At 36.4% G+C, this 11460-nt stretch overlaps 1 protein-coding gene across 1 annotated transcript; it reads right to left on the bottom strand.

Annotated features, from left to right (window-relative positions):
* Positions 1-534: 534 nt before the first annotated feature.
* LOC149234266 (uncharacterized) lies at positions 535-3009 on the bottom strand. Its single transcript, XM_089368203.1, has 2 exons — positions 1831-3009; positions 535-1695 (listed from the first exon to the last, which is right to left on the bottom strand). The coding sequence occupies exons 1-2, from the start codon at positions 3007-3009 to the stop codon at positions 535-537; spliced, it is 2340 nt and encodes a 779-aa protein (XP_089224329.1).
* Between the last annotated feature and the right edge of the window lie 8451 nt (positions 3010-11460).

Raw genomic sequence — 11460 nt, 5'->3', positions numbered from 1 at the left:
TTCCCGCCTCCTTAGACCTCATGAGAGAGCTCTATATATAGGAGAAGTGGAGAAAGGATGAGTCAGCTTGAGGCTGGTGTGAAGCTGACTTGTGTCCTCTCCCACTTTAGTTAAACTTCAGTTCTTGAGTCCACTTGGAGATCCTAGCTTCCACTTGGAGTTTAAGGACCTCTTACTCATCATAGGGCGAATTTGCTGATCCAAGTGTCATTTTAGAAGCTTCCTGGGCACCTGACACCTTGCAGAATGACTGTGCCACTTGGCCAATCTCGCCCAGCGCAAGTAGCCTTCATTAGATTTGACATTCAGCGCAGGTACAGAGTGGAGCAGTTGACATTCAGCGCAGATGCTTAGTGGAGCAGTTGACATGATCCTGAAATTGCTTGTTTTTGAGTGTTTTCAGGTGGAGAACTGATCTAAAGTGCTGTGGTTTGCTGACCTTGTTCCTCTAGGGGTAGGAACATCATGTTTAGGGACTTTGGATCCCTTAGATTATGGACATTTCATGCTACATGCTGTAAGGCACAAAAATGTCTATAACAAAGCTTGGCATCTTTGAATCCATTGGTTTCTTCTCAATCGTAAGTCAACCAGCTTTTTAATTTCTTGAGTAACATCTTCTAACAGAAATTCCAAAATTCGGAACCTTTGAACAAACGTTTCAAAATTGTCATCAGCAGGGGTTTTGCCTAAAAGGCTGAATATTTCATTCCTATGCACATGAACCTTGTTCATTTCCCTAGTCAAAGCATCTACTAGAAAATTAGAATTTCCTGGAATCCATTCAACATCAAACTCATACATTTGGAACCACATTTTCCATGCTAACAATCTTCCATGAGCTAACTGTTTTGAGATCTTTGCATTCAGAAAATATTTAAAGTTCATGGAATCTGTTCTAATTAAAAACTTTGTTGGAGCAAGATAAATTTCAAACTTCTGGATTCCATTGAAGATGGCAAGAGTTTCCTTTTCAGCAGGAAAATAATTCTTTTGATGTTTTAAAAATTCTCCCGAAGCAAAATCACAAAGAACTTCTTCTGTTTTTTCTCCTTCTCCCTTTCGTTCAAAACGTGCGGCTGCCCAAAAATTGTCTGAAGCATCTGTATGCAAAATTAAAAAACCATTACCTGGCGGTTTCAGTGCTGGGAGATGCTGACATTCTGCCTTTAAGAGCTGGACTGCTTTAGTTGCTGCAGGTGACCATCTAGAATGTAGATGCTGACGGATAGGAGTTGTTTTCTCTGAAAGATTAGGAATATATTTATGTACATAGTTTAAAATTCCTAAAAATCTGTGAATCATCTTTACATCTGTCAACTGATCAGGAAATTCAGAAAGTTTTGTCAAAACATGTGGTTGCATCTGAATTTGACCATGACCAACATGGATTCCAAGAAAATCAATGTTGTCTTGAAAAAGAAGCATTTTCTTCTCTGATAACACAAGACCATGTGTTTTTGCTTCTTCAAGAAACACTTGTAGATGCTTCACATGTGTTTCTAAATCTGGACTATGTACAAGAATGTCATCTATATACACAACAATAAAATCATGTTTACTTAAGATATGGTCCATTCTTCTCTGGAAGAAAGCAGGGGCGTTCTTCAAACTGAATGGAACAACTCTCCATTGAAAGAAACCAACAGGACATGTGAAAGCAGTTTTATGACGATCTTCTTCAGCAATTTGAATCTGATAATATCCCGATTTCATATAAAACTTGCTGAAAATCTTACTACCCTGGATTTTCTACATTATTATCTCTTGGTGGGGCAAAGGATAATTAAAACTTTTAGTGATGGCGTTCAATGGTTTATAATTAATTACCATCCTATCCTTCCCTCGGACTATTTCAGAATGATTTCTAACAAGGAATGCAGAACAGGAGTAATGAGATCCACTTTTTTCAATAAGTTGAAGATCTAACAGTTCTTCAATCTGCTTTCTCATTTCTTTTTCTTTAGCTGGGGTGCAGGAAATCAACTTACCAGTTACTCCATTATCATGCATAGTGATAATCTCTTGCTTGGGACTGTCAACTGTCCAGAAAGCTTGAGGATTATTGGAACAACATTTTAGCAATTCTTCATATATGCTTACTTGTTCCAGAGACCAATCAGGATTTCTGTTGGCCTTCTGAGTAGGTTGAGATTTAGTCTCATAAATTTGCAACACCTCTTTCCAATCATGAGACTCATTCTTTGTTTTCTTTATACCTACTTTCTTTTGACTCTGCTCTCTTCTTGCTTCAGAATTTGCTAAAGTTAGCCTTGGGACTGCAGCTGCTTTCTTTTTTATATTGAAAATGATTTTATCTGCACTGATTGTGATAGGAAATACTGAATTGATAAATGGCATTCCTAAGAACAAACTTGCAGAAGCATCATAATGTTGTATTGCAGAGATTTTCACAATACTTCCCCCAACTTTTAAAGAGATATTATCCACATAGTGAGTGAGGTTAACCGAACCACCAATGGTTTCTGATACTAAAATATGCTGTAAAGTTTTCCATAAACCTTTAAAAAGAGATGGACGAGCAAGATTATTGGAACCACCCGTATCAATAAAAGCATCAACAGAAACCCACTCACCCTTCACTTGAACTTCGACAGGAATATAAAGAAGATTATTGGACTTGACAATCTTTTTCAGAAATGCATTCTCATCAGCAAGAGCAATTTTATTGATAGGTAGTGATGAAGAAGATGACGCAACTGTTTTGGGATATGGATAAAAAGAACTCACCATGGGTTGTGGAGACAAGGAATTTAAAATGGGGGTGAGATTCTTAGAGTCATTAGATAGAACAGTGTCTACTGAAGAGTCATCTGAGTATTCTTCTGTATAATCATCTGATTCATATTCATCACTATAATGAAGTTCTTCATATTCACTGGGTTCATTTTGCCATTCACCATAACATATGTTCATTTTCTGACTGACCTGAACAACTGACTCATTAGCTGACACAGAAGCATCCGTTAAAATATATACATCAGACATGTCATCTTGTGAATCTACGACTGACCAATTATCTACAAAATCATCAAACTCAAAACATGCTTTCAACTTGTTAGAGGAACTCTTTGGACATTTGCAAGCAAAATGACCTTCTTGCTTACAAATAAATCAAGCATTGTCTCGTTTGGGTTGTTTCCTCTTTTTGATATATTTGAATTTTCTGAATGGTCGCTTTGGATTTGCAACTCGCTTTGGTCTGTATTTTCCATATCTTTTCGATCTTCTTTTCTTGAAGGGAGTCCATGGTAATACAGAACGACATACATTCAGATTTTGAGAAACATTTTGAACCTGTTTTTCCCAACACAGATATTTTACTTTTTCCTGACACCTGAATAAAAGATCTATCCAATATGTTTGATCTATCTTTTTTCTCTGGATTTCAAGATCTTTCATTATCATATCTCCTAAATTTCCTGGCAACTTGGACAAGAATGAAATCTTCTGAGTAGAATCATTGGTTAGATTAGCTTTGTAGACTTTAGACATGTAATCATAACCAAACTGATCTAAGTCTTTTAAATCTTTGAGTTCCATTCTGGTCAAATCTGTGAGAAGTTGCTTTTTCTCATCTACAGGCTCAGGGACAAATTGTGTAAGCAGAAGAACTTCTAAAGTGGCTAGACCTGAAGCTGCAACATTTCTGCTTTCATCATCTATATGGTATCAGAGCCCTGTTCTAGTCCTAAGTTATAAACTGTAGACAGAGCCTAAAGAAAGCCAGGTAGCCTTCGAAAAGCATCTTTGTTTTACATTGTGCTGAGTAGATAAAATCTCCTTTAGTCGGCCTCTGGTTTAGTTTATAAAACATGGCAAATATTTTATGCTCATTCTCTTCCATTGATCGCAAAGTTATCACTGAAGTCTCATCAAGGTGTAATGAGTCTGAAATCGCTGAAAATGAAAGTCATGAGATAGTTGAGAACCCTGCAAATTGGACTCCTCCTGCTTTGCATGCTACTGATATTTATAAACTGCCCATGACTTTTGTGTTGAAACGAAAGAATTTTTTGAAAGAGGTAGAAATTACAATAAAGATTTCAGGACCATCTATTCAAATCCTTGCTTTAAATCTGTTTTCTGATCATGAAATTAAAAATTTCCGTCAGTATGCCAAAGAGGGAAAATATTTCTATCTTCATTTTGGAGGTATAAGGATAGGTCTAGCACCATTGTTTCATCATGGTATAAATACCCCTTGCATTGCTGAACTGTTCGATACTCGTCATCAATCTTATGATAATGCTAGGATTAGAACCATAATGGGAAATCTGTCCACAGGATGTCAATATGGGACGATATATCCTGATTATTCTATTAGTTTAAATGATGCTCATTTAAAAGATTGTTGGAAACTGTTGATTGGGGTTCAAGGTCTAACCATGGCAGAAGAAAGCGAATATCTTTCTGTAATAGGACAAGCTTCATTTCAGCTGACAAACACTGCCCATCCAAAGCTGAAACAACTTGTGTTAAAAGACTGTGTCACAGTTGGTTTATCCAATGCCCAGTTTGAAGGTGTTTTATATGACCCTGCTGAATTACCTGGCAATTGGTATTTCCAATACAAATCCATCGCTGATGAAAAGAAGCCTGAGTCAAAATTAAAAAGAGTCGCTATAGATAATGGCCAAGTAAAGTTGATTCCTCCAAGACCAAAAGCGCCTCGACCAGTAACCAGGCCAAAAAGATATGTCTTTCCTATTGCTTCAAGTGAAGTTCCATCTAGTAGTAATGATTTGTCTACAGTCGAAGAAGTTAGTCAATCTGAACCTCAGTTGTCATCTACTGAGTTGTACATACCTGAGTCAAAACCTTTTCTTCCTATTGTAAATAAAATGCATCGTATAGGCCATTTTCCTGCTGTTGAAGAATGGCAATATCCCAATCGTCGGTTTGTCAAAGGTGGCAAGTGGCCTCCTCGTACAAAGTTCTGTACAACCTCTTCATCATCCAGACAACCAGCCACTCGTGCTGACTGTGCTCCCCTGATAGAGCATAATGCACAGAATACAAATGAATTGGATCAGACTTACCAGATCGGTAATTATCTGACCACCTGGTGTGCACATGCCGAAGAAGTACTTGATGATCTAGGTTGTAAAAGTGAATTAATCCTTGCCAATCTCAAATTATTGCATGATGAACAACAAGTCGACAGATAGAAAAGAGAAGAAAAAGAAAGAAGACGGAGAGAAAAGAAGAAACGAGAATCTCAACCTCCAAGATTTTCTAAAACATTAGAAGTGCCTCAAAATTGGGATACTAGTGAATCCCAAGAAGAAAATGTAGCTGAATGTAGTAGTCAAGTTGGACACAAGATAGAAACGCAGAAACTAGTTATTGTCCATAAGAACAAAAGTGAATTGGCTACTTTAGAAAATGTTGCTACTTTGTTTCCATCCTTTATTATGCCATCACTCCAAAAAGCAAATGTATTTAAAGAATCCAAATACCCCAGAGTGGAAGAAGATTTGTTTCCCACTAATTCATCTGGTTATGTTCTAGATCTAGATAAATCCAAGAATCCAGCCGAATCCATCAGAGTCTGGATTGGCACTCTTTACCATATGCAAGTAGTTTCAAAGTTGGATAACTATTCAATCTTCTTGTTAGCAGAAAAACGCATGGTGGGTATTGTATATGATTGGTGAATGGGTGGAACAAATGATGAAAGGAGAAATGTTGCAGCTTCAGGTCTAGCCACTTTAGAAGTTCTTTTGCTTACACAATTTGTCCCTGAGCCTGTAGATGAGAAAAAGCAACTTCTCACAGATTTGACCAGAATGGAACTCAAAGATTTAAAAGACTTAGATCAGTTTGGTTATGATTACATGTCTAAAGTCGACAAAGCTAATCTAACCAATGATTCTACTCAGAAGATTTCATTCTTGTCCAAGTTGCCAGGAAATTTAGGAGATATGATAATGAAAGATCTTGAAATCCAGAGCAAAAAGATAGATCAAACATATTGGATAGATCTTTTATTCAGGTGTCAGGAAAAAGTAAAATATCTGTGTTGGCAAAAATAGGTTCAAAATGTTTCTCCAAATCTGAATGTATGTCGTTCTGTGTTACCATGGACTCCCTTCAAGAAAAGAAGATCCAAAAGATATGGAAAATACAGACCAAAGTGAGTTGCAAATCCAAAGCGACCATTCAGAAAATTCAAATATATCAAAACGAGGAAACAACCCAAACGAGACAATGCTTGCTTTATTTGTAAGCAAGAAGGTCATTTTGCTCGCAAATGTCCTAAGAGTTCCTCTAACAAGTTGAAAGCATGTTTTGAGTTTGATGATTTTGTAGATAATTGGTCAGTCGTAGATTCACAAGATGAAGTGTCTAATGCATATATTTTAATGGATGCTTCTGTGTCAGATAATGAGTCAGTTGTTGAGGTCAGTCAGAAAATGAACATATGTTATGGTGAATGGCAAAGTGAACCCAGTGAATATGAAGAATTTCATTATACTGATGAATATGAATCAGATGATTCTACAGAAGAATACTCAGATGACTCTTTAGTAGACACTGTTCTATCTAATGACTCTAAGAATCTCACCCCCATTTTAAATTCCTTGTCTCCACAACCCATGGTGAATTCTTTTTGTCCATATCCCAAAACAGTTGTGTCATCTTCTTCATCACTACCTGTCAATAATTCTGCTCTTGCAGATGAGAATGCATTTCTGAAAAAGATTGTCAAGACCAATAATCTTCTTTATATTCCTGTCGAAGTTCAAGTGAAGGGTGAGTGGGTTTCTGTTGATGCTTTTATTGATACGGGTGGTTCCAATAATCTTGCTCGTTCATCTCTTTTTAAAGGTTTATGGAAACCTTTACAGCATATTTTAGTATCAGAAACCATTGGTGGTTTGGTTAACCTCACTCACTATGTGGATAATATCTCTTTAAAAGTTGGGGAAAGTATTGTGAAAATCTCTGCAATACAACATTATGATGCTTCTGCAAGTTTGTTCTTAGGAATGCCATTTATTAATTCAGTATTGCCTGTCACAATCAGTGCAGATAAAATCATTTGCAATATAAAAAAGAAAGCAGTTGCAGTCCCAAGGCTAACTTTAGCAAATTCTGAAGCAAGAAGAGAGCAGAGTCAAAAGAAAGTAGGTATAAAGAAAACAAAGAATGAGTCTCATGATTGGAAAGAGGTGTTGCAAATTTATGAGACTAAATCTCAACCTACTCAGAAGGCCAACAGAAATCCTGATTGGTCTCCGGAACAAGTAAGCATATATGAAGAATTGCTAAAATGTTGTTCCAATAATCCTCAAGCTTTCTGGACAGTTGACAGTCCCAAGCAAGAGATTATCACTATGCATGATAATGGAGTAACTGGTAAGTTGATTCCCTGCACCCCAGCTGAAGAACAAGAAATGAGAAAGCAGATTGAAGAACTGTTAGATCTTCAACTTATTTAAAGAAGTGGATCTCATTACTCCTGTTCTGCATTCCTTGTTAGAAATCATTATGAAATAGTCTGAGGGAAGGATAGGATGGTAATTAATTATAAACCATTGAACACCATCACTAAAAGTTTTAATTATCCTATGCCCCGCCAAGAGATAATAATGCAGAAAATCCAGGGTAGTAAGATTTTCAGCAAGTTTGATATGATATCGGGATATTATCAGATTCAGATTGCTGAAGAAGATCGTCATAAAACTGCTTTCACATGTCCTGTTGGTTTTTTTCAATGGAGAGTTGTTCCATTCGGTTTGAAGAACGCTCCTACTTTCTTCAAGAGAAGAATGGACCATATCTTCAGTAAACATGATTTTATTGTTGTGTATATAGATGACATTCTTGTACATAGTCCAGATTCAGAAACACATGTGAAGCATCTACAAGTGTTTCTTGAAGAAGCAAAAACACATGGTCTTGTGTTATCAGAGAAGAAAATGCTTCTTTTTCAAGACAACATTGATTTTCTTGGAATCCATGTTGGTCATGGTCAAATTCAGATGAAGCCACATGTTTTGACAAAACTTTCTGAATTTCCTGATCAGTTGACAGATGTAAAGATGATTCAAAGATTTTTAGGAATTTTAAATTATGTACATAAATATATTCCTAATCTTTTAGAGAAAACAACTCCTATCCGTCAGCATCTACATTCCGGATGGTCACCTGAAGCAACTAAAGCAGTCCAGCTCTTAAAGGCAGAATGTCAGCATCTCCCAGCACTGAAACCGCCAGGTAATGGTTTTTTAATTTTGCAGACAGATGCTTCAGACAATTTTTGGGTAGCCGCACTTTTTGAACGAAAGGGAGAAGGAGAAAAAATAGAAGAAGTTCTTTGTGCTTATGCTTCGGGAGAATTTTTAAAACATCAAAATAATTATTTTCCTACTGAAAAGGAAACTCTTTCCATCTTCAATGGAATCGAGAAGTTTGAAATTTATCTTGCTCCAACAAAGTTTTTAATTAGAACAGATTCCATGAACTTTAAATATTTTCTGAATGCAAAGATCTCAAAACAGTTAGCTCGTGGAAGATTGTTAGCATGGCAAATGTGGTTCCAAATGTATGAGTTTGATGTTGAATGGATTTCGGGAAATTCTAATTTTCTAGCAGATGCTTTGACCAGGGAAATGAACAAGGTTCATGTGCATAGGAATGAAATATTCAGCCTTTCAGGCAAAACCCCTGCTGATGACAATTTTGAAATGTTTGTTCAAAGGTTCCGAATTTTGGAATTTCTGTTAGAAGATGTTACTCAAGAAATTAAAAAGCTGGTTGGCTTACGATTGAGAAGAAACCAATGGATTCAAAGATGCCAAGCTTGGCAACATAAGAATGTTGGTGTTTTTCTAAATCTTGATGAAGAATTGGTAAAGGTTTATCCTCTGCCAAACTTGAAAGTGAAAGTTTATTTCAAACTGCTTAATGACACATGGAGTAGTCACTACACAGAAGAAATGATCAAAGTTTTAAAGACTTTGAATTATTATCAAATAATTGGTGGAATTGATTTCTCTGTTGCTGTTTATGTCTCTGCAAAAATGCTAGATCTTGAGGAAATTAATATGAATGAATTAGTTGAACGTTTTTTGAAATCACTCAGGATTCCTGATCTGTTTGAAGAATTAGATGCAGCCTTCCTGCAACAAGTTGATGAAAATTTTGTAGCTACTGAATCTTTCCCACAATATGAACTGTTCCAACCTTTTGCTGATTGGGAAATCAAAAATGGTAGGTGTCAAAAGAAAGTTCAAGTTTGAGCTTCTCAGTGTATTGAAAGAACACTTCAGTATCTCAGAACTTTCTCAGAACCATGGGATTATCAGAGCATGGAATTTAGAAACCCCATAGTTCCTAATCCTTTTTCACAGGTGTATGGAACAAATAGTATAATAGAATCTACATTGGCAGAAAATCCAGAAGAGATAAAAAAGGTTTCGAGTTGGCTTCAAGAATTTCATGCCTTGAAGTTATCAGAAAAAGTTTCGTTAATCAAAACCTTAGAGCCAATGCAAGGAAGATGTGGGGTAATGAGACGGATAATCAATCAAAAGGCACTAATCACGATTAGTATATCTGCAGGATGTTGGACTGAAGATGTAGTATGCCTCATTAATCTACTGTTATCAAACAGAGTATGTTCATCTATGATGTTTGAGTTAGGATGGCAAGAAAAAGGGAATATCAGCCATCAATGCAAATTATGGGTACAGTTAGCCATAGAGCAAGGTGTTAGTATGTTTCAGATATTCAAGTGGGAATTATTGGATGGAGTTGAGTTGGCATTTCAGTCCTTGCCCGACTTTAGAAAAAGCAAGAAAGATTCTTTTCTTAGCATAGAAATTGATCCATTTGCTTATGTGAACAGGTGGAATAAAGATGATTATCTCTTCCCTCAAAAGAATCTAAGAAAATCATCCGACTCTATAAAGTTTCATACGGGACAGTCCTCAAAAGCAATATTCGATACCGGACAAAGTTCATATGCACCACAGAAAGAAGAATCTTCAATAATGATATCTGACTCTAAAGGAAAAGCAAAGGTATGGGACGAAAAGGAAACAGTATTTGTTGACGTGTATCAAGATGCTCAAGTGCAGAATGACCCCACTTGGGAAAAAGAATATCTATCGTGGCTTACATCCTCATGGGAAAAGCCAGAAGAGATGCTCATGGGAACGACAAAGGACTCCACCAGATTCGGATTTTGAAGGAGATTTTGATAGTGACTAAAGTGCAGCCAGACCTTGTTAGTGCGTCTTCTTTTCATAGTGCGTCCTGAATTATTGTACTAAGAGAATATTGAGCAGACACCGTCATGACTAAGTAATGTCAGACAAGGACCCTCAATTATTCTCATATGTTTTATAAATAGGTGTGTGGTAGATAGTTTGAGCATCTGGTGTTTGAGTGTGAGTGTGTGTTTGTAATCTGAGCCTTCAAAGACCAGAGACTAGCAAGCTCTAATCTTGAGGCTTAACTTGGTATGTAACTTATTGCTTGAATTAATATTGAAGCCTGCTGGGCTGCCAGTGTGAGTACTGTTCTGTTCCAAGATCATCTCAAGGAGTGAGATTGTAAGGCGCGTTGGAGAAGCGAAAAGGTCATGTTATTCCGCGCATATCTCAGGTTGATGTGAGGAAGTTTTCCTTAAGCGTCCACTTCAAAGGTTCAAGTAAGTTGCTGAGTCCATCATCTATGTAAGTTGCTGAGTCCATCATCATATCTAACTCCATTTCCAGGCATATATTTCTTATTATTACACCAGTGGGAGGACTATTGGATGCACAGGTGACTGCAATAGGAAGAAAAGTGTTTGAACAAGTCAGTGGAGCTTTTTTTTTACGTTGCTTCCTCCTCTCTCCCACATTTTTCTGAGTTTATGCAAAGGTAGTTTATTGGGTTATTTTAGGCTATTAAGGGTTGTTTTATTAAGGGATTCTAACATTGTTATGGCGATTTCTTGGAGAATAATGCCAACGGAAGTAAGGAGGTATTGGATAATTCTACTGACAAAGAACTATGAGATTAGTTAATGATAGATTTTTCAGCGAAAATCACATGAGAAACCATTTGTCGACGCGTTTCGAACCAACCAGTGTGGTTCATCGTCAGGACAAGTTGAAAAACAGATCCAGCTTAGCCTGTTTAAATAGCTAGAGCAGAGACACCAACGGTTACCTGGGCAAAAAGTTGACTTAAGGAGCAAGGTCAAATTTAGTTATATTAGGTAAAAAATAAATAAATAAATATATAAATATATAAATGAAAAATAAAATAAAAAATAATAAATTATAAATGGTAACATTAGTTAGGTAAAACTAAAGGGAAGTAGTTACGTAAGGGAACATCTCTTATAATATATAAATATGTAAACAAAATAATGGGTAAATTAGTTAGAATTAATAAATAAATAAATTAGAACCATAGAATAAATAAATTAAATAA

The sequence above is a fragment of the Pinus tabuliformis genome, chromosome 8, assembly GCF_031772625.1.
Source record: "Pinus tabuliformis cultivar Carrire ecotype Pingquan chromosome 8, CPIR1, whole genome shotgun sequence".
Lineage (NCBI taxonomy): Eukaryota > Viridiplantae > Streptophyta > Pinopsida > Pinales > Pinaceae > Pinus > Pinus tabuliformis.
Note: the sequence above shows the minus strand (reverse complement) of the source record. Positions and strands in the feature narration are given on the sequence as shown.

Excerpts from the sequence above, each read along its gene's own strand:
- LOC149234266 (XM_089368203.1), bottom strand. The coding sequence starts at position 3,009 with ATGTCTGATGTATATATTTTAACGGATGCTTCTGTGTCAGCTAATGAG. Across the intron at positions 1,696-1,830 it reads TCCGAGGGAAGGATAGGATG|ATTCAAATTGCTGAAGAAGA; the intron begins GTAATTAATTAT and ends GGATATTATCAG.